General features: G+C 45.6%; 1 protein-coding gene across 1 annotated transcript in view; it reads right to left on the bottom strand.

Annotated features, from left to right (window-relative positions):
- KIAA1549L (KIAA1549 like) overlaps positions 1-27,891 on the bottom strand; it is a 117,048-nt gene that overhangs the window by 18,168 nt on the left and 70,989 nt on the right. The window contains 2 exon segments of the mRNA XM_035012539.1: positions 2,466-2,816; positions 26,727-26,856. Coding sequence (XP_034868430.1) covers positions 2,466-2,816; positions 26,727-26,856 — 481 coding nt within the window.

Here is a 27,891-nt window from a genome sequence, read left to right as displayed (position 1 = left end):
TGTTTTCTAAATCTCAGTAAGAAAAACCCCTTCTTCCCCATAAAGGTGGGTACCGATTTAATGGACAATAAGAAAACTATAATTGTGCAAACTGTAACATCATGGCCAAAGGAAAGTCTTTTAAAGGTGATGGATTTGTAAGGCTTGGTGAGAATTTTTCTCTTTCTGAAAAAAGGATGTTTGGGACGCCAGCTGATGGGAGCATGGCCAGTGGTGGCCCCACAGTTGCTGACACCCTTTTGGAAGGCAGTGCTTCTTGAACATGTCCAGCAAACTTCCCTGATGGTGGAGACAGACTCAGATTCCTGATACCTGGGCATTGCCCCAAAGTCTTCTATTTTAGCTTAAAGACTGTTTTAAGAATTTTGCATTGTATTCTACCCGTACCTCAGAAAATGGGATGTAAAAAAGATGGCTGGTGTTTACCCTTTGTCCTTCATTGTCTGTACTCTCCAGGTTTGCCTATCACAGATGGAGAAGAAGAAAGCTCCAAAAATAACTAGCTCTCCTTCTGACAATGTTTTACTTTCCTCAGCTTGGCTTTTACTTAATGAAAGATCACACTGACCAGCAAACATAAGTATTCTGGCCCATGTGGTCAGCCAACTTCTCACTGCAGGTTGCTAAGTTCAAATCCTTAATAAAACAGTTGTTGGGAGCCTAATCAGTGTGAGTCAAATTCCCAGGAGCTGATCCCCATGGAGTGAATAGACAAGACAGAAATTCTGCACCTGCCAACCTAAGGACAAACGCTTGCAGACGATGGTCCCACACACACATGGCCACCCCACCCTCGAGGTTCTGTGTGAAATAAACTTCAGTCTCTCCTGCTAAAGCTTAGCCAATGGGAAAGGTAAGGCTAGACTCTGACATTCAAAGAGAGGGAACTGATAGAGGGGATGAGGAGCAGGGTCAAGGGGAGACATCTCAGTGACTTGGAGGAGAGGGGGCATCTGGAGCAAAGGAGAACAATAAGGAAATTCACAATAGTGTGCAGGCTATGTGGTTGCACAGCATAGTCGCAGTGTATTAAGTGCCTGTGTGTAGTGTGGACCGTGGCGGGTAGGGGCATGAAATTATCACGAGGGTCCACAAGCCCATAGGTGTCCCAATTAGTCTCCTGCAAAGAAATAATATGGATGAGGACGTATTGTAACATTGCACAAGGGAGAACAGCATGCTGGATAAGAACACGGGCCCTGGTGCTGACCGCCTGGCTCTGGGTCCCAGCGGTGCCCCTTCCTGGCTGTGGGACCTGAACACATGTGTAACCTCAGTTCCTTCATCTGTAAAATAGGGATAAAACTACTACCTGCCTCAGTGGTCCTTATTTGTAGTAGCATGATCAAGAGCATACACATATACATGATCAATACCTAATAAAAGTAAAACAACAACTGTTGGCTTTTGTTATGTTATTATACATCACAACGACAATTTATAAAGCTCTATTAATGAGTAACCCTCGGGATAGGGCGTAGACTATTATGAGGGTGAAATCTATACACACGCAATGCATCATTTATTATGGTCCACGGTTTATCCATCTTTTTAAAAAGGTATCTGTAGATGCTGTGGTAATGAGTGAAATGCACACTAATTAAAATTCTTGTTTAAATCATGGAAGCTTTCAGTCACTGGGTGCTTTCTCCAATCCTGAAGCGCACTTACCAGCAAATGAAATAGGCACGACCAACATTGTTGTAGCATTTACTGTGTGCCCGGCATTCTTCTGAGTGCCTCAGATAGATCGACTCGTTTAATCTTTACAACAACCCTAGGAAGTGGGTTATTTTTATTGTTGATTTCACCTGTAGAGAATTTAAGTGATGTCTCCAAGGCTAGTGAGTCACGGAACAGGGACTCGGAGTCAAACGACCCGCCTCCAGAGCCTCTGCTCTGAACCATCAGGCCCATGGCCCCCTAACACGAAGCTCTGCAATGTGTTCTGACATTTAAAATGGGTCCTCGTTGGGAGGGGGGATTGGTTAGCCCGGTGATGGGTATTAAGGAGGGCACGTACTGCATGGAGCACTGGGTGTTATACGAAAACAATGGATCGTGGATCACTACATCAAAAACTAATGATGTATTGTATGGTGACTAACATAATATAATAAAATTAAAAACTACAAAAAAAATAAATAAATAAAATGGGTCCTCACACTTGGAAGTGAAGGAAACCACCAGTGCATGAAGAATGAGGTCAAGCCTTTACAGGAGGGGTAGTCGAAAGGAAATTCATTCTACAGTGTATTACGGTTTGATGTAAGGGCTTCCTGTGTGTTTGTGCCCATGGGTTTAGGCTTGGATCATGGGTGGAGGATGGGATGAGAGCCCAGAAAAGTTTGTCTCCAAATCCCCAGCTGGTTTATCCCTAGAAGTCCCCGCCCTGAGACCCCCTTTGGAAACATGCTGGGCAGAGCTGACCTGCTGGTGGCAGGTGGGTGGGACGTCTGACTTACCGGCCGAGGCAGACTGTACTGGTACATTTCTGGGCGATAGGTGGGCACCCACTGCACTCCTGCCCTGGGCCGTGTCATGGTCCCCGGAGCGCTGGTCACCACCTCCGAGTAGGGCAGGTGTTGTGCTGAGCCATAGGCTTCCTGGTGCCGGCCCTGGCCTGCGTGGCCCGCGGACGCCAGGCTGAAGGCCTCCTCCAGCAGCATGTGCATCTGCTGCCGGACCTCGTCGATGGAGGGCTGGGAGCTCAGCGTGGACGTCTCCGAGTGGCCCTTCACCTGCCTTGACCTGCCGTAGCCCCGGGGCTCATTCACTCTGTCAATGTTGGTTTCTTCTATGATCTCAGGCTCCGTCTGGGGGGGGATCAAACACAAGCCCATTGATTTGTTAATGAACTTTCCTTCCCCTTAACGCTGTCTGCACTTTAAAATGTTCAGCTTGGGGGCGCCTGGGTGGCTCAGTCATTAAGCGGCTGCCTTCAGCTCAGGTCATGATCCCAGGGTCCTTGGATCGAGCCCCGTATCGGGCTCCCTGCTCTGTTTGGAAGCCTGCTTCTCCCTCTCCCACTCCCCCTGCTTGTGTTCCTTTTCTTGCTGTGTCTCTCTGTCAAATAAATAAATAAAATCTTTTTAAAAAAAATGTTCAGCTTGGACTTCTGCTATTATTAGGTGTAGTGCTCATTTATGTTAGCACCTCGCTGCCCTATCCAGGAATCCACCCCACAGGGGTGGTCAGCTAGCACTGTGTTTGGAAGGCCACTTGCCAGCTCTCCAGGTGGCTTCACTTTTCTGGAGCTCCAGCGATGCAGCAGGCTTTGCTAACTGGTGTAAGGATGATGAGAAATGGCTTTTCATTGACGGCATTAATGATATTCTCTAAAACCACTTAGAGACATTCTCCACCCTCATGCCTTTTAGGTAAAAGAATCTAGAGCGTCTGGTAGTCTACACCCCAATGGTTGATGCTCTGGACTCTAGACTAACTCTCTAAATGGTCCTGTGTCCAGCCATTTAGGGAATCGCTGGCTGCCCAATGCCAGTTTTATTGGAGAAAGCAACAAAATCCTGCCACTAGATCACACTGATCTCAAAGTGGGCTCTACACTGAATCAGAAGCTCTGGAGCAGGGCCCAGCAACCTGTGCTTTAGCCAGCCCTCCAGGAGACTCTCCTGCCTGCTCAGGGTTGAGACCAACAGATCTAGAATGTTCTCCCGCCTTCCTCCAGTGAACCTTTCACTTAGGGGGCAGCTGCAGTACCTAGGTTGGCAGAGGCTGGGACATCATCAGCTTCCAGAGCAGGCTGCATGGACTGTCTCATGCTTGCCTGCTAATGAATGCTTATTTAAGAAGTCAGCCTGTGTCTGGGTCTATGATAGCCTGAGAGTAAGGCTGTGGGGGAGTAGTTAGTCCACATTCACTCAAGCACGTCCGTGGCTAGAAGAACGTGAGGGTTCCGTGAGAATAAATCAGCATAGATCAGTTTGCCACCCTGCTCTCCATCTATGACGTAAGTGACATACTACCACTTTAGCAAAATTAGACAATATGGATAAGTAAGAGGGAAAAAAAATCTAAAAACCATTAAACTTTGGTGTACTTATTCCACTCCCAAGCCTATCGGGGTGTGCGTGTAAACTCCTTCTCCATACACACGCACCCATTTAAAAAGATTTAGGTATTTATATCCTGGTTCTGGGTGGTTATTATTATTTTACAGAGAATGAATATTCTCCCACCTGGGTGGCACAATTTAACAGCTGAGTAAACCTTGGGGCAATGTCTTAGCTTAGGTTCTCCCATAAAGCAGGACCTGAGACATACTTTATATACAGATCATTTATTTTGGAAAACAATTCCAGGGAATGGGAGTCCGGGCCTAGAATGAGTAAATTGGGGGAAGGAAAAAAAAAAGCCAATCAAGGGCAGGCACTAAATTAGTGACTGCTGTGGGCAATTGAGGCTTAATTCCCCTTGGGAACCCCCTCCCCGCCCCGCCAAGGAACCAGGCAGAACATGGTTGAGGACTGTATAACAAAATCTTGTCCACCAGCTCTCATCCCCCACTAGTCAAGAGTTGCTCCAGAAAGTGTCCTTGAACTCTGAGATCTGTGCAGGTACCAGATGGGTACAATGGGCTCCCATGGAACAGAGACAGAGAAGCCTCAGGGCAGAAGTAAAAGCTAAGGGACTGCTACGGGGAGGTCAAGCTCCTGCTGCAGAGGACAGATGTTACAGCAAGGCCAGATCTAAAAGGTGTGTTGAGAAGACAGAAGACAGGGCATAAACGATGTTCTAACCAGGAAAGTTACTTCACTTTCTATCACTTGAGTTCCTCACCTGTAAAGTGAGGATAGTAGCATCTGCCTCCAGGGGTCTTACGAGGATTAAATATGATGATCCGTACAGAGTTTAGAACAGTAGCATACGGTGAAACACAGTGGTAACCGTCGTCACCATAATTATCGTTATTTTTACTTTTACATATTCAACTGCACCTGTTTCTCATGTAATTACTATGCGTAAGCCTCTCGGATATATGAGATAGAGCACAACAAGAAAATGTTGCCAGGGAACTCATTCATAAAGGGAAGTCTTTCTCCCCTTAAAATCTATACACGGAAGGTCAGAAATTTGTTATTTTTCCTATTTTGAAGACATACTCACTTTCCTTTAGTATTAAATTAATATAAGTGCATTAGAGAAGAAATAGAAAATGCAGAAAACACCAAGAAGAAAAGAGACATTCCCTCTAATCTTATCACCCAGAGTTAAGGCTTCGCCGTAGTTCAAGATCAAAAGATGAGGGTCTCTGTCAACTTTCAAATCTAGATTTATCAACAAACATCTACAGTAAGAATTGAGAATACTATTTTTATAGGAACACAAGCAAAAATAGGTCATGGAGTAGAATGCAAAATTACTTTTGCCCCAATAAACAAACTCAAAAACATTTCATATCTGGGTGCATGCCCTCGTGGGGCTCTTATCAATTGGGGATCTTTAGGGAAAGACTTGAGATGGCTCTCCTGGAAATGTGCTCCCTGATGGCTTGATGACACCTTCTAGGGTAGTGAATGCGACTTTTTTTTTTTTTAAGATTTTATTTATTTATTTGACAGAGAGAGACAAAGCGAGAGAAGGAACACAAGCAGGGGGAGTGGGAGAGGGAAAGCAGGCTTCCTGCTGAGCAGGGAGCCCGAAGCGGGGCTTGATCCCAGGACCCCGGAATCATGACCTGAGCTGAAGGCAAACGCTTAACGAATGAGTCACCCAGGGGCCCCGTGAATGCAACTTCTGAAAACAAATTTTCTTCATAATGCAGAGAACATTTTGGACAGAATTTCAAACCCTGAAAGGACTTTAGGAGACCATTTAATCCAAGCCCCATTTTATAGATGAGGTGGTCAAGGCCAGAGTGGTTTAAGTGACTTCTCCCAAGTCACCCAGGGGTGGCTGTGGCACAGTCTAGCTCTCCCAGCTCCCGTCCCCCCCACATCCTGCTGCACCATGTTGCCTGTTACATTTCCCTGTCAACGCTGTTTGCTACCCAAACACTGCCCTTCCTCCCTACATCCCCGTCTCCCTAATAAATAATGGATGCTTAATGCTAAACTACTCCCAGGTGGAAGATTAATGGCACTGGGATGAGCTATGATTTTTCCCACCCCTGAGCTGTCCTATGCATTTCCAGTCATATTGGTGGATCAATTATGTAATTTATAGTTGTGCCTTAAGCAGGGCAAAAATATACTTGTTAGCAACAACTAACTCCCTGCTCTGCCACTCTTCCAGGAGCCCTGGGGCGGGACTGTGCCAGCTTGCGGGTTCTCTAAGGTTGGTGGGGGAAATATGATCTTTGATGATGAGGTGGAGACATTTTCTCCAGGTTCCCACTGCGTCCACCCCATAACACCCCAGCAGAAGTCAACCTCTGCTTCCCACCCCAGAGTTTCCATTTCGTATGGGAGGGGGCTTCACTTTAGCTGGAGGGTCCAGAGTTATACCCCAAGTGACCTCAATAGGATTGCTCCAGCCTCCTCCTGTTTTCCCACTGTTCTCACTTGGTTTTTCAGTCTCTTGACGTCTACCGATGGAAACAAGACAAACTGTCATTATACCCTGGGCTTCCCCCTCCTCACACTTGTATTCGCTTATTTAATGTCTGTCTTGCCCAAATCTGGATGCTCCCTGAGCCCATTTCACCTCTGTCTCTTAGGAACTTAGCATATTAAAAAAAAACTTTGTGAAATTAAACCAATAAGAAATTCTGTCCAGTTGCCCATGGGGTAGAACCTGAGGTTAGGATAAAGGGCCCACATTCCCTGACACATTCACTCCCTAAGCCTCAGGCTCCTCATCTGTCAAATGGGGGAGCTGAACTTTGATCTGGGATGGACCTTCTGGTTCTCACATTTACTGTTTCTTGGACTCTATCTGCTCCAGGAAGGCCCGAGGTCCTCCTACTATCATCATTCTTGGGGGAATCTCATGTCTACTCATGAAGTAATCTCATGTCTACTCATACCCCTGCCCAACTTCCTTCCCCACCTTGAAACATGTGAGCAGTGATACATTTGCTCTTTTACTTAATAGACAATTATTATTTCAATGAGGCCCTGGGTTGGGAGTTGTGGATACAGCAATTAATAAGATGGTGAGCCAGCCCTCAAGAAGCCCCCAGTCTATAGGAGGAGCCAAATGACAAAGACAACAGCAATAATCATAGCAGATAATATTTATTCACAGCTTATGTGCCAGACACTGTCCAGAGTGCTTTATATATATTCACTCTTTTTCTTTTCTTTTTTTTTTAAGTTTACTTATTTAAAATCTCTACACCCAATGTGGGGCTCAAACTCGCGACCCTGAGATCAAGAGTTGCGTGCTCTACCAACTGAGCCAGCCAGGCGCCCCTCACCCTTTTTCTCTCAGTAACCTATGAGGTAGCAACTCTGACTGTCCTTATTTTATAGGTGAAGAAATTGGGGTATTGAATATGTTGCCTGTAATTGGCAGAGCTGGAATTTGAACCCAGAGAGTCTGATTCCAGCCCCAAACTGTTACCCATTGTACATATCTAAACAGATAGATTACCATACTGCAGATATGGGCTTTGACAGAAGGACAAACAGACCATCTGTGACCAGGAGGACAGACTATAAAATAATTACTGAGATAGTCTCATAGACTCCTAGAAAGATGGAAAACATCAATATATACATATAAAGCTCTTCTAAGAGTGTCTGGCACATGAGCATTTAAAAATTACTAGCTGCTATCATAATTGTTGTTATCTGTCTCATTCCATAGATTGGGAGTGCCTACAGGGCTGAGCCTGTGTCTTAGGCTAATATCCACAGCCTCCAATCCAGGGCTGAGCCCAAAGCTGGAACCAAGACTCATCTGATGAGGGACAGAACTTAACATAGCAGGTGCTCAAATCTACTTGAGGACCTGTCATGAGCCAGCCTTGTCCTGGGTTTTCCACATGTGTCACTTCACCCATCCCTGAGGACCATATGGTTGTACCCATCTTCCAGATAAGGCGTATCATGTCTATACTGGCTTAACTTGCTTAACTTGCCCCAAGCCTTTCTCTCTAATTTGCACATTTCTGAAAATACCTTTTGCTTTTATTTGACAAAAAGGGGGAGACAGGAGCAAAGACAAACCTCCCAGTGTTGGCTGATGGTTGACTTGGGTATAATGTTGGGGGCTGTGTCTGGGACAGAGAATTTATTTTTAAACCTCTTTAACTTGAAGTTTACCATACTTGCTTCTCCAACCTCCCGAAGTACTGGGGAACTATTTTTTTTAAAAAACTATATTTATAAGTTAATCAAGATGGACTTCAATAAAAATTCTAAAAAATTAATCAGGGAATGTCCGATCATGGTAGGAAATTAGAAAACACAGATAAGCAAAAAGAAGATAATTAAAATCCACTCTAATCCTACTGCCAGAAATAACTACTGTTAACATTTTGGCCTTTGTGCATATCCTTCCACATGTTTTCTATGCATATAAAATAGAAGGATTATCAATGCCGGAGCCTTGCCAACCCCCCCCCCCCACCACCAACTTCCACACGCGGGCCCAGCATTGGCCACACAGATTCTCCAGCTATTGTGATGGAAAATAGGAAGTACAGGAGAACAAACAGGCAGAAGGGGTGTGGGCTGCAGGATTTTTAAGTGGGATTTTGGAGAGAGGTGCAGAAGCAGCTATGACATGAACAGGAGAGGAATTAAGGGAATTTTATAAGTCTTACTGGGCATGATATAGTCACCTTCATGTATATGAAAAATATAAGTAAAGGAATAGAAGTATTTAAAAATTACTTTAGTTGACACTGCACTCAAACTGAGCCATCTGGGTCATGCTTTTATAAACAGAATATACAAACATACATACATATATATGTACGCATATATATACACATATATAAGGTTTTTTATAAAATGGGACTGTATATAGTATCTTGAAACCCTTTTTATACAATATTGTGAAATGTCTCTGCCAGTAAATATATGTATTTTAGGGAATAACTTTAAATGATTTCATAGCATTCTGCTATATGGAGTTTTCAAGCTATATGTAATAGTCCCCTATTGTAGGTGATGTCCTAGTATCTTGCTGGAGAAACAAAGCCGAAATAAGTACACTTGTGAATGACACTCTGCACATAACCATGGATTCAGCCTCAGGTTAAACCCCTAGAAGTGGAATTATGGGGTCAGAGGATATGCACATATTGAAGATCTTGGACTCTTAGTGTATTTCATCATTCAGCAGCAAAGTCCACAGGTATTTAGAAGAAATTAAGGCCATTTCTTCTGCACACCTGAACCCACTTGGGGCTTGAGCTCTGGTGCCTACCAGAAAGAGTGAGAAGCTGTGACCCTTTCAGGGTTTTTTTCAAAAGAGCACACCAGGATGACTCACACAGGGACTAAGTATCCATGTGACTTCAGCTTCACTTTGAAATACTACAGAACAAACCTGAAGGAAATGACAGCCCTGCTGGGACCCCCAAGTACCTTCTTTCTAGAAAGTATTCCAACACAGGACATGGCTCAGGACACAGCTCAGTCCTACTGCCTGGTCCTGGAGCAAATTCTATAGCCCTAAGACTTCATCAACACTATAAACTAGTTTTCTGGGGTGCTGGGTGGCTCAGTCGGTTAAGGGTCTGCCTTGGGCTCAGGTCATGATCTCAGGGTCCTGGGATGGAGCCCCACATTGGGCTCTGTGCCGAGCGGGGGGCCTGCTTCTCCCTCTCCCTCTGCCTCCCCACCCACCTTGTGCTCTCTCTCTCTCTCAAATAAATAAACTCTTAAAAAAAAAAAAGAAACAAACCCAAAACTAAAAACTACTTTTCTATCAGACACCTAATGAAAGGACAAATCATGGACCAGGAGAAAATGCTAGGATTTGTAACCAGAATATATATGGAATTCCTATACATAAAGAACAAAAAGACAACTCAATTTAAAAATTGGGCAAATGGAGGGTATTATGCTGAGTGAAATAAGTCAATCAGAGAAAGACATGTATCATATGACCTCACTGATATGAGGAATTCTTTTTTTTTTTTAGATTTTATTTATTTGCGAGAGAGAGAATGAGAGACAGAGAGCATGAGAGGGAGGAGGGTTAGAGGAAGAAGCAGACTCCCCACCGAGCAGGGAGCCCGATGTGGGACTTGATCCCGGGACTCCAGGATCATGACCTGAGCCGAAGGCAGTCGCCTAACCAACTGAGCCACCCAGGCGCCCAATATGAGGAATTCTTAATCTCAGGAAACAAATGAGGGTTGCTGGAGTGGTGGGGGGTGGGAGGGATGGGGTGGCTGGGTGATAGACATTGGGGAGGGTAAGTGCTATGGTGAGCGCTGTGAATTGTGTAAGACTGTTGAATCACAGACCTGTACCTCTGAAACAAATAATACATTATATGTTTAAAAAAAAAAAAAGAGAAGATAGCAGGAAGGGAAAAATGAAGGGGGGGAAATTGGAAGAGGAGACGAACCATGAGAGACTATGGACTCTGAGAAACAAACTGAGGGTTTTAGAGGGGAGGGGGGTGGGGGGATGGGTTAGCCTGGTGATGGGTATTAAAGAGGGCACGCACTGAATGGAGCACTGGATGTTGTACACAAACAATGAATCATGGAACACTGCATCAAAAACTAATGATGTAATGTATGGTGATTAATATAACATAAAAGAAATGACTATTAAAAAAATAAATAAATAAAAAATAGGCAACTGTTCAAAGTTAAAACACTGCATTATGACAGAATTGGCGACAGTCCTAAAACACACTGTATATTTTGTACAGAACCATGGGCTTTTGTGCTTTCAGGAAGTTTAAGTTACAGTTTGAGGCCTAGACTTGAGGAAATGGTAATGATTTGTCACAAATTCTATGCATAAAAACAGGTTCTGCATACTATGGCTCATCAATGATTTTTGTAAATAAAGTTTTATTGGAAAAAAAAATTGGGCAAATGGGTGGCATCACAATTCTGGACTTCAAGCTCTATTACAAAGCTGTCATCATCAAGACAGTATGATACCGGCACAAAAACAGACACATAGATCAATGGAACAGAATACAGAGCCCAGAAATGGACCCTCAACACTATGGTCAACTAATCTTTGACAAAGCAGGAAAGAATGTCCAATGGAAAAAAGGCAGTCTCTTCAACAAATGGTGTTGGGAAAATTGGACAGCCACATGCAGAAGAATGAAACTGGACTATTTCCTTACACCACACACAAAAATAGACTCAAAATAGATGAAAGACCTAAATGTGAGACAGGAGTCCATCAAAATCCTTGAGGAGAACACGGGCAGCAACCTCTTCAACCTCAGCCACAGCAACTTCTTCCTAGAAACATCGCCAAAGGCAAGGGAAGCAAGGGCAAAAATGAACTATTGGGACTTCATCAAGATAAAAAGCTTTTGCACAGCAAAGGAAACAGTCAACAAAACCAAAAGACAACCGACAGAATGGGAGAAGATATTTGCAAATGACATATCAGATAAAGGGCTAATATACAAAATCTATAAAGAACTTATCAAACTCAATACCCAAAAAAACCTAATCCAATCAAGAAATGGGCAGAACACATGAACAGACATTTCTGCAAAGAAGACATCCAAATGGCCAACAGACACATGAAAAAGTGCTCCACCTCACCCCAGTCAGATCGGCTAAAATTAACAAGTCAGGAAACGACAGATGTTGGTGAGCATGCGGAGAAAGGGGAACCCTCCTACACTATTGGTGGGAATGCAAGCTGGTGCAGCCACTCTGGAAAACAGCATGGAGGTTCCTCAAAAAGTTGAAAATAGAGGTACCCTATGACCCAGCAATTGCACTACTGGGTATTTACCCCAAAGATACAAATGTAGTGATATGAAGGGGCACATGCACCCCAATGTTTATAGCAGCAATGTCCACAATAGCCAAACTATGGAAAGAGCCTAGATGTCCATCAACAGATGAATGGATAAAGAAGATGTGGTATATATATATGGTATATATATATGAAGTATTATGAAGCCATCAAAAAATGAAATCTTGGGGCGCCTGGGCGGCTCAGTCGTTAAGCGTCTGCCTTCGGCTCAGGTCATGATCCCAGGGTCCTGGGATCGAGCCCCGCATTGGGCTCCCTGCTCAGTGGGAAGCCTGCTTCTCCCTCTCCCACTCCCCCTGCTTGTGTTCCCTCTCTCGCTGTGTCTCTCTCTGTCAAATAAATAAAATCTTTGAAAAAAAAAAAATGAAATCTTGCCATTTGCAATGATGTGGATGGAACTAGAGGGTATTATGCTAAGTGAAATAAGTAAATCAGAGAAAGATAAGTATCATATGATCTCACTGATATGAGGATTTTGAGAAACAAGACAGAAGAGCATAGAGGAAGGGAGGGATGAAACCAGAGAGGGAGACAAACCATAAGAGACTCTTAATCTCAGGAAACAAACTGAGGATTGCTGGAGTGGAGGAGGGTGGGAGGGATGGGGTGGCTGGGTGATGCACACTGGGGGGGGTATGTGTTGTGGTGAGCGCTGTGAATTGTGTAAGACTGATGAATCACAGACCTGTATCCCTGAAACAAATAATACATTATATGTTAATAAAAAAATTAAAAAAATTGGGCAAATGGCTGGAACAGTCATCATCAATAAAAGAAGATACATAACATGTCCCATAAACACATGAGGAAGTGCTCAACACCGGTAGTAATTAGGGAGGTTATATCATTTTACAGTCACTGGAATGGCTAAAATTAAGAAGATTAATAACAGCAAACATTGGTGAGGTTGAGGAGTGACATCAGAACTGGCATACTGTTGGAGGGAGGGTCAAATAGCACACATACCTCGTAGACCTATTTGTCATTCCTTAAAAAGTTGAACGTACACCTCATGACCCAGAGATGCCACTCCTACGGATTTATCCAAGATAAATGAAAACATATTGTCCTGGCCCATTCAGGTTGCCAGAACAAAATGCCACAGACCGGTTAGCTTATAAATAACAAAAATGTCTTTCTCAGAGTTCTGGAGGCTGGAAGTCTGAGGATGCCACATGGTTGAGTGAGGGTCCTCTTCTGGGTTACAGACCTTGGAAGGGGTGGAAGAAGGGGTCAGGGAGATCTCTGGGGTCTCTCATCTAAGGGTACTAATCCCATTCATGAGGGCTCCACACTTCTGACCTCATCACTTCCCAAGGGCCCCACCGCCTAATACCAACACATCAGAGGTTAGGATTTGAACACATAAATTTGGGGGGATGCAAATCTTTAAAAAAGTTGGGGGAACCTGGGTGGCTCAGTGGGTTAAGTGTCTGCCTTCAGCTCAGGTCATGATCCCAAGGTCCTGGGATAGCCCTGCTTGGTGGTGAGCCTGCTTCTCCCTCTCCCTCTGCCGCTCCCCACCTCGTGCTCTCTTTTGCTCTGCTCTCTCTCTCAAATAAATAAGTAAAAATCTTTAAAAAATTGAGGGGGGGAATGCAAACATTCAGACCATAGCATATATGCTCATAAAATATGAAAATATTTATAGTAGTGTTTTCTGGTAGCTTCAAACTGGAAACAACCCAAATGTCCAATAACAGGATGGTAGACAAATAGTGGTAATAGTGGTATATTTATACAACAGAATACAACACAATAGTACTCAGTGATTAAAAAAAAAATAAACGACAGATACATGCAACAACATAGGTGAATTTTTTTTTTTTTTAAAGATTTATTTAGAGAGAGAGAAAGAGAGCAGAGGGGAGGGGCAGGTGAGTCTTACGCAGACTCCACACTGAACATGGGAGTCTGATGTGGGGCTCAATCTCACAAACCTAAAATCATGACCCTGAGATCATGACCTGAGACGAAACCAAGAGTTGGATGCTTAACCGACTGCACTACCCAGGCGTCCCAACACAGGGGAATTCTGAGCAAAAGAAGTCAGACACAGAAGAGTACATACCAAATAATGCCATTTATATGAAGTCCAAGAACAGGTAAAAGTATGAGGGTAGATATCAGAAAAGTGGTTGCCAGTGGGGGGCATGGTGTAGACGGAGTGCCTTCAGAAGGTGATAAAAATGTCCTATATTTTGTTTGGACTTGTTGTCATAAGGGTACATACATGTGTCAACGCTCATCCAGCTGTATACTAAAGACCTCTACATTTTATCCTATATAAATTTTGCCTTAATAAAACAAAACAAAATGACTTGGGCAACATAGCTCGTACTATGGGGATGGTCAGGGAAGGCCTCTCTGAAGAGGTGACATTTTGAAGACCTGAAGGAGAAGGGGTTAGCCACATGAAGATCACAGGGAAGCTTATGATAAAGTCCCGAGATGGGAAAGAGCTTGTAGTATTTGAGAAAGAGAAAGGTGGGCTGCTATGGGCTGAATTGTGAACCCCTCAAATTCATATGTTGAAGTCCTAACCCTAGTAATTTCGAATGAAACTGTATTTGGAGATAAGGTCTTTGCACGGGTAATGAAGCTAAAATAAGGCCATTAGAGTAGGGCCTAATTCAATATGACTGGTGTCCCTATAAGAAGAGGAGATTCCAACACAGGCATGTGAAGAAGGAAGACAGTATGAAGATAGGGAGAAGACAGCCATCTAGAATGCAAGGGGAAAAGCCTGGAACAGATCCTTCCCTCACAACCCCCAGAAGGAACCAAGCTTGATCTTAGATGTCCAGCCTCTGGAACTGTGAGAAAATAAATTTCAGGTGTTTTAAGTCACCAGGTCCGTGGCACTTTGTTAGGGCAGCCTGAGCTGACTAACACATGAACCAACCGTGTGGCTGGAGCCCCACGTATCAGAAGACGGGGCTAGAATGGCAGGCAGGAGCCAGATCACATAGAGTTTTTTTTTTTTTTTTAAAGATTTTATTTATTTATTTGAGAGACAGAGAATGAGAGAGAGAGAGAGCACATGAGAGGGGGAAGGGTCAGAGGGAGAAGCAGACTCCCTGCTGAGCAGGGAGCCCGATATGGGACTCGATCCAGGGACTCCAGGATCATGACCTGAGCCGAAGGCAGTCGCTTAACCAACTGAGCCACCCAGGCGCCCGATCACATAGAGTCTTGAAGGCCATGGTAAGAAGGCTGGAGGGCTTTCAAAGGACAATGTGAAGCTCTTGAAGAATTTTAAGCATGGGAGAAATGTGATTGAAATTTACAGAAAGTGAGTTAGAAGGCTCTTGCAGTAATCCAGGTAAGGAGAAACAGCAGGGGCTTGAATTAGGGAGGACAAAGAAGGTATGGACGAGCTCTAGAGATATTTTGGAAGAGAGCTGACAGGACTTGCTGAAAGATGAGGTGTGGGGATGAAACAAAGGAAGGAGTCAAAGCTGAGACCTTTGCCAAGAAGGGGCATCTTGCTACTTGGGTCTCCTTGATGTTCTCTGAGCTCCCTAGGCATGCGTTGTCCTCTGGGCCCTCCCACTTGCCATTCCTTCTGCCCAAATGCTCTTCCCCCAAGGGCTAGCCTGGCTAGCTCCCTCATTTCTGGTCTCTGCTCAGAAGTCATCACCCCCCCAAAGAGCCTTCCCGGGGCCAACCTATAAAAAGGGCTTCCTGTTTTTCTCCATTGTCTCGCCCTGCTTTATGCTCCCTCACAGCATTTCTGACATTGCGCTGAATATCTACGTGCTTGGGTGTTTATTACTTTTTCTTCCTACTGGAATATAAGCTCCCCGAGGGCAGGGACTTTGTCATGTGTTCTGCTGCAACCCAGAATGGCAAACAGTAGGACTTTAATACATACTAGTTGAATGAATAAATGAAAATTCATCTTAAAAGAGAGCCTGGAGGATTTCTGCTCAAAAGCCTCTACCAGGAAAAGACATTGCCAAGTGTCTAAAATGAATTAGATGTAGAACCTGCTTTTAGGCAAACAGGCTTGTGCGAAGGAACGTAGAAAAGGCTCACAGAGACCCCCTGGCTGAATCCAGACAGGCCTAGCAGGTGACTCACCTCAAAATACCCATTGGCCCTAACTGACCAATGGGCTACTTACAACTAGGCACAGTTGCCAAAAACAGGAAAATTCCGTATGTCCATACGTCGCCATACCTCCCCATCTTCCCCCTTTCAAAATGGCCCCCACCTACTGCCTCGTGGCACACAGTCTCTCCTCTGCTGTCCTGCCCTCCACTCCCTTGCCTTCTCCCTTGCTGTGTGCTCAATATTCTATCTCCTTTGTTCTGTCTCAGGTGAAATCTTTCACGCCACGGCTTCTACCCAATTGTCACCCCACATTTGGGGGGCCCCATCTCCTAAGAGATGCCACCACATTTAGACACATTAGACAGCCTTATCTAGAATGGAGTTGAAGAGGAGGGATGAAGGGCTCTTGATGATGTGGCGAACACAGGCAAAAGAAAAAAATTAAATTTGCTTACAACTTACAGCCCATTGACAAGTCCCTGAGACAGGCAGAGTGACCTTTCTCTAGGAACTCAGCTGTCTCGATGTTAATACTTGAGCTTAACATTATCCTGATCTCCAAGATCCTGTAAGTCTCCTTTAACATATAAACATTCCTTTGGAAGCTTCCTTTATCTCTGTCCCCCAACATATATGCTAGCAATCATCCTCCAAGCATATGGCCCTCTGATACACATCTGAAGGGTCTCATGACTAAAGTTTTACTAGACAGTTATACATGACCTTTTCCTAACAACAGCTAGCCCCTCAAGGTTCTGGAAACCTTGCTTCCAAATTCCTTAGAGACTTATGCTGTCCCTAACCACTCCCCAACTATAAAGTCTATAATGGGCCACTGCTCATGACTCCAATGCAGCTCTTTCTGCCCATGGGTCCTGTCTTAGTGCATTAATAAAACCCCCTTCTTGCACTGAAGATGTCTCAAGAATTCTTCCTCGACCGTTTGCTCTGAACCCCAACATTTTCACATCTTTGAGGCCATTTATTCCAGAATTTCTTGAGTTATGAGCCCCAGAATGGATAGATGTCTTACAAGGCCATCCTTTCCAGGACACAAGAGTGTGTACAACATCACATTGCCTCACCAGGGTTCTCCACTTACGGAGTACAAGAATTTGCCCAAGGCCCTGATTTTCAGCTCCGTGCTAATCACATTTCCCCATTCAGCAAGGAGAACAGATTCTTTTTTTTTTTTTTTAAAGATTTTATTTATTTTTTGACAGAGAGAGACACAGTGAGAGAGGGAACACAAGCAAGGGGAGTGGGAGAGGGAGAAGCAGGCTTGCCGCGGAGCAAGGAGCCCGATGTGGGACTCGATCCCAGGACCCTGGGATCGTGACCTGAGCCAAAGGCGGGCGCTTAATGACTGAGACACCCAGGCGCCCCAAGGAGAACAGATTCTGAACAATTTCTACAACTTCACAGCAAGGGCCCCGATACCAAGTGGAGGGTTCAGCAAGATCCATTTCTGGGCCATCTGGCCATGATGCCTTGATCTGGCTCCATGTCCATTTTTCTCTCCACCAAACAGGGTCCTTTGGGCAACACAAAATAGGGCTGCTTCTCTCCATATGATGCCAGCTTTGACCAAGGATGCAGAGACATGTGTACAAAGCTGCTTTTGGAAACCAAAGTCCAGGGAGTTTCCACTTCCCCTTGCAGGGAGAAGCACTATCAGGGCCCAAGTGCAGGCAGCCACTTCCTCCTGAGCCTACCTCTCAAGAACTTCTCTGACAATTAAGGGAGACTGGTACCCTTCAGAACAGGTAGGAGGGTGCAGATTCATGGTTTGGTGACTTCTTTTCTGCAATCGGCATGCAAATGGAATTTTTAAAAGTCTTAGCAAAATTGCAAATTTCACTGAAAGTTCCCACCCCCCTAATCATGTTCATCATTGGCTCTATGTGCTACCAGCCCCTACCCTTGGGTGCTTTCCCAGTCACCTCATTAACATAAAAAAAGACACTTTAATATGCTCATCACTTCGGAAATTCCGAGGGTTTTTGGAGCTCTGTGCCAGGAATAGTGCATGGGAACCAAATATATATATTTCTTATTATAAATCACAATATCACAATGTGTGACAAAATTCCTAGCAGTCCTGACATGTCTAGAGTGCTGGGATGGAAAAGAAACAAAAAATAGTATCCCTCTCTCCCTCATGGAATCTGTTAGCCACAGTGAAAACAGCTAACGGTCACTGGATGTTTTCTATGTGCTTTACCCGCATTAACTCACTCAATTCTTATAACAACCCTATAAGGCACGTGCCCTTTGCATCCCCATTTTCTAGATGAGAAAACTAAAGCACGGAGAGGTGGAGTAAACCAAATTCACGCTGCTAGGAAGTGGCTGAGCTGCAATCTGAGGGCAGCCGAGCTCCACAGGCCACGAACCTGACCATTAAACAGCACTGCTTGCTAACGTTGAGAACGAGGCGTGAGCCACAGTCAATTAATTACAAATATCTTTTAAAAAGGATTCAACCTGAAAGTAAGCACATAAGGAAGGCTTTGGCTCATGCGAAGCTATTTCACTGGGCGCTTCTGAGGGGGAGCCATCCCCTGCTTTTTCTCCTCTTCCTAGCTGAGCTGGCGCCATGGGCAGGGAGGGGACAGAAGGTCAGTTTTGAGAGCCGACCCCATTCCGTAACAAAATAGGCCCTCCCCAGCACCCACTCAGATCTGCTCTTTCTCCTTTCGGGTCTTGAAAAAGCCAGCCAGCCAGCCAGCCAGCCAGGGGGCGCCTGGGTGGCTCAGTCGTTAAGCGCCCGCCTTCGGCTCAGGTCATGATCCTGGGGTCCTGGGATCGAGCCCCTCATCGGGCTCCCTGCTCCGCGGGGAGCCTGCTTCTCCCTCTCCCACTCCCCCTGCTTGTGTTCCCTCTCTTCGCTGTGTCTCTGTCAAATAAATAAAATCTTTAAAAAAAAGAAAAAGCCAGCCAGACTCACAAAATCCCTCGTTCTCCCTCTATCTGCCCCTAAAACACAACCTCTCACCGTAGCCGGGCCTTCCCGAGCCCACAAGGAAGAGTGGTCACTGGCTCTTCACCGCACTCAACTCTCCCTTCATGGAGGGCCAGCTAAAGATGACAGGCGGAGACCGGTGGAACGAGCGACATGGAGGGTTACGCTGGTGTTGCTCCTTAAGAGGCCCAACCACCAGTGTTCCCCGGGTAGCGGATACTGTAATGGCCTCGGCCCGCATCCACTCCTGCCCCAGCTCCCTCGGTGAGGTCTGACTGGGTTAAACCCACCAGTGTAAGCCTCCCACCCCCATTGCTGCAGTGATGGATACACGGGGTGGGTACTTGACCTTCGGAGGCTCAGTTAGAGCAAAACCCATAAACTTTGTTTCATGGCTGGAAAGGAGAAATTCTCTCTTTCATTGGTCCATGTGGTATGTAGATGTGGGGCCGAGGCTCCTGCAGCCACTTCCCAGTAGAGCGGATGAAGCCGATGCCTAAGGACGGCGCCGCACAATGCAGAGGGGATTGAACTGGAGCCCCAGTCAGACCATGCCTGGATTTATTGTACCCAATACCTTCCCTTCATGATTTAAGATCATTTCATTTGGGTTGGGTTTTCTGTTATGTTAGCCCAACCGATAACCACTATTTAGATGGAACTTCAAACAGTAACATACATTTGCCTACACTGATTTGATAAGCAGCCAAATCATATGTTTATATGGCTCGGGGTTATAAATCCGCCCTATATGTTCAAGTCTCAGCTATAGAGTCACTTCTTCTGGCTGACACACTTGTTTGCTCATTTGCTCAACAAACAGAGACACAGAATTTACTATGCGCCAGTTCCTATTCCGAGTGCTGAGGTGTCCAGGATGAATAAAACATGATTCCTGTCCTTGAGGAGTCAAACAGGGAAAACAACACAAGTAAATCTACAGATGGAAGCCCGGGAGTAAGGGCTTTGATGGGAGTGAGTCCCACGTGCTACTGGTGCACCAAGGACAGATGCCTAAGTCAACCCCACAGATATGGGGTCAAGGAAAAGATTCTGGGGGAGAAAATGTTTAGACTGAGTTCTGCAAGCATTGTCTGGATCACCGGTCCTCAACCCAGAGCGCGCTTGCCCCCAGGGTAACGTCTGGAAACATGTTGTCACAACTTTGGAGGTGCTACGGTAGCTGGTGGGAGAGGCCAGGGATGCTGTTAAACATCCTACAACGCACAGGACAGCCCCTTCTTCCCCCGCCCCCAACAAAGAATTATCTAGCCCCCAAACCAACAGTGCTGAGACTGAGAAACGGTGGCTGCATGAAGTAGGTGCGAAGGGATGTCTTGAGCAGAGGGATGAACACAGGCAAAGACACGGAGATGTGAGTCCACATGACAAACGTGGGAAGGGTGTGTGGGGCCCGAGCCAAGGGTGGGTGAGGGCACGGCAAGCATCCGCTAGAAGGGCGTGCCCGGGCCAGCCGATGCAGACGCGTCCTGAGCTGGGAGCTGAGGGTTTAATCTTAACCCGAGAGCTGTGGGGAGCTACCAACGGATTTGCCACAAGGCTATGTGTTTTAGAAGGACTCCTCCGGCCGCTGTTTGGCGGCTTCCTGAGTGGTGAGGACTGAGGACTGGACCACCAGTGTCTGTGGCCTCCCGTCCAAGTTCACTGCCCCAGCCGGCTGCATGTGTTTCCACCGGTCTCCTCTACTCGTGCGTAAAAGCGCTCGGGTGAATCCATCTTTCTCTTCTCCAGAGTGCCCTGCACAGGTAGTACGGGGGAAATCACCTGTGGGGCTTACATGCTAACGCCACCAAAGAAAGTAGAAATCAGAGAAAGTTACCAAAAAAAAAATCAGAGAACGTAAAACTTTGAAAGGCCTTAAATTAACCCTGTGGCACAGCATACATGGCCTGTGTACACAATCTTACGGAGTAGTACGCGAAAAGCAGTAGATCATCTCTAATGTACAATATGAATAGAACATATGCAGAAGCTAATTTTGGGGTGACATTCAAATTTTTCACTTTGTCTTTCAGGGCCCATGTTGCTGAATTCACATACGCTAAATGGCTCCAGCACTCAGTGAATGCTGGCTAGAAGAAATGAAAGGGATGGCAGTTCCCAAGGAATTCTCATCAGTCCGCTGGCCCCCGGCTCCTGCAGGGGTTTGGGGGCACAGGTGGGCTGGGGAGCACACAGGGCTGGGAGGAGCTAGTGTGGCGTGCACTGCTCAGGACCACAGGACTTTCCCTCCAGTTGCTGGGCACACTGCCAGGGGCCGGCCCTCAGCGGTCAGCTGGGAATTGCCTTTGCTCTCCCTGGGCATCGGTGGGAATTGGCAATGCCAATCCTCTCAGTAGCCATTGTCCTTGGCTAAAGGGAGCTGCCTTGCCCAAGGACGCCCAGTGATGGTCTGCGCTAGAGCACAAAAGCCCAGACGCTTCGCACACGTTGGGAGCAGCTCTGCAGGGCCATGTGAGCTTAGCCGAGGCCTCGTAGTATCCGTACCATAGCCCAACTTTTACCTGCCCACTGCTGCTTCCTTCCCTTCCCCTACAGGCATCCCTATCCTGAGCAGCACACAGGGGACCCTGGCCTGCAAGAGTCCGGGAGAAGCGATTTGGGTAAGCGGGCACCACGAGAAGCAGGCGGTGCCCAGAGCACAGGAATCAGAGAACATGAGCAGGCAGATGGCACTTGCGTGCTTACAACAGAGAGGAAGCTGTTTGGTTCCTGCCCAGTGGGAAACGGCCTGCATGGGAGGGAAGTCCTGGGCCTGCAGGGGAGGCCTGGCTCCAGTGAGGTCACAAGGCCATCCTGAAACCTGGCCCACTCCCTCTCAAACTTGCCAACCAGAATCCACCTCCTGCCCCCCTTGCCAAGTGGCATCCATCTCTGTGGGGTTAGCAAGTATCTGGACAGCCACAGCCTGGGGGAGATGTGGCCTACACCACAAGGCCCCCTTCACCACCAAACCCCTCCACCTCTTTGCCTTGGGCTCAACCAGGGAGTCTAACTTCTTAGTACTGTTATTTCCTTAGGATTAAAAGCCCCTACATTAACTTGAGATGACATAGCAAGCCAGGCTTACCAATCGCTTAAGCTAGCTGGCAGAGGCAAGAGGAAAAGATTAAAGGCTGAGCAGGGAGCACACATGTGAGACAGTTCTGGGTGGGATGCTAAGGGGGTGAAGGTGGTGAGGGCGGGGTCAACACAAGAGCACCAAGTGCAGAGGGCAACAAGCAGGTTGCCTTTGCGGTGAAGGACCAAGTCCTCAAATCCAACCACTTGCCTCCCAAAGAAACCAAGAGGTGGTTGTACCCTTAACTGGGCACATCATGCAGTGCTAGGGCAGCCTTGCCCTTTCCTGATGAGAGTCTCTGCTATCAGGCCAAAGCCATAAGATGCTGGCGCAGGGGTGGGGAGGGAGGAGGAGAGACTTCTGCTAATAATATTTACGTAGAAGGCCCCAGACTTGCTATAAGCCACCACAGGCTGCCAGGGCTTTCCAGATCATATTGCCTTCCTCTGCGATGGAACCCATCAAACAACCGCTCTGATTCTCTAGCCTCCTTCCCTTCTAGTAACCGCTGTTCACCTGGGACAGAGGGAGCTGGCTGCCTTGTGAGCTGAGGGAGGCCAGCAAATGATGCCCAGTCACACACCACACGGCGCACCCAGGCCTTCAGCGGGTGGCTGGGCACCAAGCTCCAGGCGATGCTTTCATCTTCCTCATAGCCATCCTTGCCTCCTCTAGCTCTCCCCACGGCTTCCCAAATATTGCTCTGCCTGGTCATTCTCCTCTCATCTCTCTTGCACCTGTGGTGGGGACGGTGGGCGGGCACTCGGCAACCTCCTGGCAGCGTGCATTCCTGCGGTGCCGAGGCTGACGGGCCAACGCTCACTCATGGCCCTCTGTGAGGTGGGGGCTGTGCCCGAGCCTGGGCTTCTGTCGGTGAAGGCCCTGGTGTGCATGCCAGACTGAGTACAGTCCGTCTGCTCCCTGGTAGTTCCCGGGCAGACCCCTCCTTTCCCGCCGTCCTGCTCGGGTTAGAGGCAGTCCCCCGCCCTGGTCAGGGCCAGCCCTGTGGTTTTGTTCTCAGCCTCTCCCAGAACATTCTGCCAGCCCTCTGGTGATTTGGTGAGCGCCTAACTCCTCACAGTCATGTTTGGTCTGTTCACGAGGCTTGAGGTTTTCTGTTTTCTGCAGCAGAACCTTGCCTGACATAGTATCCCTTTTTGTAGGTTTATGTCTACTTCTCAATTGCGAAACCATCTGGTTTTCCACTAACATTGCCAAACGTTTCCCTGAAGAACACCTCTGGAGTGACTGGTGATTGTGGTCACTACAGTGGAGGCTTCAGCATCCCCTCTTCGGAGAGGCATCAAGGGATCAATCATCCTTCTCAATGTTTTCAAACCCTCCGGCCACATTTCAGGGTTTCCGGTGAAGGCTCTGTGAGCACCCCAAGGTGTGGAGCTTTGACAAGGTGCTGGAGGGAAACCTAAGGGAAGGAGCCTGTAGAGGTCTCCACTTCTAGAGGGGAGCGTTCATTTTCAAAGGTATAATTCAAACATTCCGTTTGAGTCTCCCTCAGAGCCAAGGCGCTTAGCTGACCCCATTCCTGCCACATTTTAAAATTCCAAACACAAATCGAGGTTGAGGAGGTGCATTAGTATTTCTGGCGAATGATTTGATTATTCCTTGTCCTCTGGAAGCAAAGGCTGATTCCTCAACGACATAAAGGGATTACTAATTTGCCTGATAGAGGGAAAATCACTTGGATCTTTATTCTGCCTGAGAATTCACCACTTCATTATTTTCTATATGACTTTTATTCAGAAAATAACATTTAAAAAAATACTTTGAAATAGAGGTATTTTTTATTTTAAATATCAGTCTGACATTATCTTTTCTACCTGCTTCATGCACTGGGAGGAATTCATTTCAATGCCAAAGTTAGTTTAAAGATCTGGTCTGGCCATCTTTCTAAAATCATGCCTTCATCTAAAGGGGGTGCCGCCTTCTAGAAAATTACTAGCCAGGTGAGCCACAGAAACCACCAGGAGTGTGCTGCATCCCTTAGCTGTTAGGGGGACTAAGAGGTTAAGAATTGTTGGGGCAAAACACAGTGATTCCCACACCCCTTGGAGCTGAGAGTCTCTCCTGGGCAGGTCCCAACACATCCTGCTCTATGCAAACATTTTCAAACAATCCAGGCTGCCCTCAGTCCTGGGGCTAAGATTTGCCTGTGTTGTGTGTGTGTGTGTGTGTGTGCTTCTTTATTTATTTACTCATTTATTTTTATATGCTGCCTTTCCTGTAGGGATTCTAACGCGGTCAGCTTTGGAGAAATTAAATCAGTCTCCCAGTGCTTCTGTTTCTACCTGTCAAGGAGCAGGTCCCCCCTGATGCTCCCTAATCTGGCAGAAATGACTAGAAATCTGGGCCTGGCTTCAAGATCTCCAGACCCAGTAGGAAGAATGACATGCTTCCAACTGACTGACCTGTTCACTGCTGGGCTAATGGAGTCTTTTGTCAGAGGTGCCCTAGCATTTTTGGAAAATCAGAAGTTCAGAAAACGAATGCATTGTTTAAAGCCATGACTCTCGTCTTTTCCTCCTTCATCTGCGGGTCCATTTTTGGCTTGAGTTGTCTGTGCAAGCGTTCTTGTGACACCTGCCATCCAGCCTCTTCCTGAGATCAGAAGTATAGGACATACAATCATGTGAAGACAAATATACAGAGTGATGGGTTTTTATGGAAGCCCTACTGCATTGTGGTTAAGAGGGGAGGCTTTGGAGTTGGGTAGACAAACGATGTAACTGCTCTGTGCCTCGGGTTTCCTCATCTGTACAATGGGTGTAAGGAGGGTACCTACCTAACTGGTGACTGTGCAAATTCCATTAGATAATTCACATAAAAAGACTATAATAGAGGCCGGTCTATCCTGTGCAGTTGGTAAATGATAGCTACTTTTCATATGATCAGCACAAAAGGCACGGGAATAAGAAACAGGAAGCAACTGCATTCTTACAGACAACAGTCATTAACCATTTTTAAAACTGGTCCCTAGATGATCATTTTGTTTTAAGGAAGCTTATCTTTGCTTATGTTTTTGAGACCACATGCAATTCTCAAGACATGTATATTTAAGAAAAATCTATTAGAATGCAGTAGGCTTCCCTTAAAGCAACCTATAGCTGGAATATTTATACATGTTTGTGAGGGGTGAGCAACCCCCTTTTAAAAATCATCTCTCTCCTTCTGTTGCCGTAAGTAATGTACTAACAAGGCATTCTAAAAGTATTAAGTCACTACTGCAAGTCATGGCATAGTCTATGGTTAAAAAAAAAACACTGCACTGTTCTCTTTTCAAGACTAATAGGGAAACTGTCTTATTTCCTCAAACTGTAAAGATGTCTGTGCCTAGAATCTCACAAGAGACCCATTAATTCCAATCTTGAAATACATTAAGAATCCTATCATATACCTTAGGTATGTCGGAGCAAAAGAAGTCCCCCAAACTAGGCACTTAGGAAGAATATTCACTGTTGGTAAGGAGAGATTAACTGGAAAATTCAAATATCTGATTTTTAACCACAGGCTAATTATCAAATTGCTGACCGGGTTTAGTATAAAAGATACTTTTATGAAGAGAACAATTAATGTTGAGTAATTTCACCTGCAGGGAAAAAAGATTCACCCAAAGCATCTAGAATTTTATAAAACTAAACTATCAATTTGTTTTATATGAAAAAGGGAAACAGAAATAAAAGATAAGTTAATCATGACCAACACAAACATCAAGTTTAAGTGTAAGGTAACTAGAAATTCAAATTAGGTAAAATATCTCTGTTTTTAATGGAACAATTAAAATCCCACTTTAAGCTTTTGTGGCAAACAATGACCAATCCTGAGGGGGTAAAAAACCTTCTTGCCTCAAATTAGCATGGTATATTTAAGAAATTGAGTGTCATTTTCAAATTACAACCTCAGAGATTACAACAAAACTTTATCCAGACATTTTTGAATCATAATTCTTGATACAAAAAAATTTTATTTGTAACTAGAGAAATGTTTGAGGAGAATGGGAAAGAAACCTTTTTCATAAAATCTGAGTAGATTTAAGGCCATCTGAAATTCTGGGGCAGGGTGAAGCATTATGGAACACCTCCTCAGAGTAGCGTTTGCATGAGCTCGGGGATGCGACTACGTTAACAGGATGTGAGCCAGTGAATTCGAGACACCACCTTGCAGCTCCTCATCTGGGGAAGTTTGATGGGATTAGAACAATTTCTGCCATTTGGCAATATGACTGCACATAAGCATGGTTTTCATCATATGAAATCACCAAATCGCTCTGTTGGACATCTGATTGTTTCCATGGCATATTGAGGAGTTATGAAATCAGGAACAAATCCAACTTCTCAATACTGCTATGGATTAAAAGAAGCCTGTGTTCAAATGAATTCTAACCCACAGCCGTGGTTCCTACTGAGTTTTAAGGACAGAGGGAAAAAAAATTAAGGACATTTTGAATAGCTGTTGACTTAACATCAATACTGTACTGTTCATAAAATGGTTGGATTTAGAAATCAAAACCCTTTTAGCAAGAATTTGTTACTCTGACACATTCCAAGTCATCTTACTCTGCAAAATAGGTAACAAGGAATCATAAAATAGAAAACATTTTAGTGCACTTTTAAATTCCACAAATACACAGTAAAGTGAAACATGGGATGCTCTCTCACCTTTGTTTTCAGGGGAAAGCAAAGCCTGTATTCACCTTAGCCCCGCAGAGACTTACATCATATCCGCTGTTGCGGATCCCACGCCGGGGTCGCTCCCGAGTCACCAGAAGGTCCATCTCTGTTTCCCCTGGACTCGGGCTGTTCAGAGACTGCCGGCTTCGGTAGACAGAGTTCTTCATCTGTTGCCTGAAGAAAATTCAACAACTGTTATGATGCAGCAAATGCCCTGACAGATGGAATTCTCCACTGATCCAAACTACAGGCAACCAATGAAGGGTTTGGATTTGCCTTGCAGATCTCAGTATTCATGTGATTTGTTCTCTGGCCATCAGAGGCCAGAGGAATGGTGGAATCAAAGTTTGTTTTGTTGTTGTTGTTGTTTTGTTTTGTTTTCCCAGATGTTGTAACCATTTGGCTTAATTGTCAATACTCTTCTTATGGAAACCAGGTAACCATAATCAATTGCAACGCTACAACTTCATGTGAAATTCTGCTGCCGGCAAGGTCAGGGGCTCTCCCTTGACCTCTAAACTTGCTTTTGTTGACTGTTGACTCAGCAGCCTGTTGTTCCTTTTAATCTTTCTGATTTCACACGCAGGTTCTATGACATGTTAATAAACCCTGCGGCTAATGGGCCACTTAATACTGTGGCTGTTGATAGATTTTCATTTCTATCTTCCCCACAGGGGATTTCTTTCTGGGCTAAGGAGCCATGAACCAAGAGGCAGTGTGGAGCTCAGCTACCCATCCATCCATCCATCCATCCATCCATCCATCCATCCATCCATCCATCTAATATTTACTGAGTGCCTACCAGGTGCCAGGCTCTGTGGAAGATGATAAGGATCCACAGTGAACCAGACAGACATGACCCTGCTCTCCTGGAGCTTCCACTCTAATGAGGGAGACAGACAATTCAGGTGATTATTTCAGAGGATGATGCATGCTATTACGAAAAATAAGATGTGACAGAGGATGGCTAAAATGGACAATTTCAGATAGGATGGTTAGGGAAGGCCTCTCTAGAGAGGGGACAGTTCAGCTGAGACCCAAAGAGAGCCAGTCACATGTCAATTCTTACACAGAACATTCCAAGCCCAGGGAGTAGCACGTGGAGAGGCTCCACTCCGCTCCCTTGGGAAAGACATACATTTGTCACCACTGTTTACACTTGCCATTAGAAGAATCTTTTTGAGGAGGAAGAAAGAAACAGGAACTTAG

This window comes from Mirounga leonina, unplaced genomic scaffold (assembly GCF_011800145.1).
Source record: "Mirounga leonina isolate KUSES-001 unplaced genomic scaffold, KU_Mleo_1.0 Mir_166, whole genome shotgun sequence".
Taxonomy (NCBI): domain Eukaryota; kingdom Metazoa; phylum Chordata; class Mammalia; order Carnivora; family Phocidae; genus Mirounga; species Mirounga leonina.
This window is presented reverse-complemented; position numbering and strand designations above follow the sequence as displayed.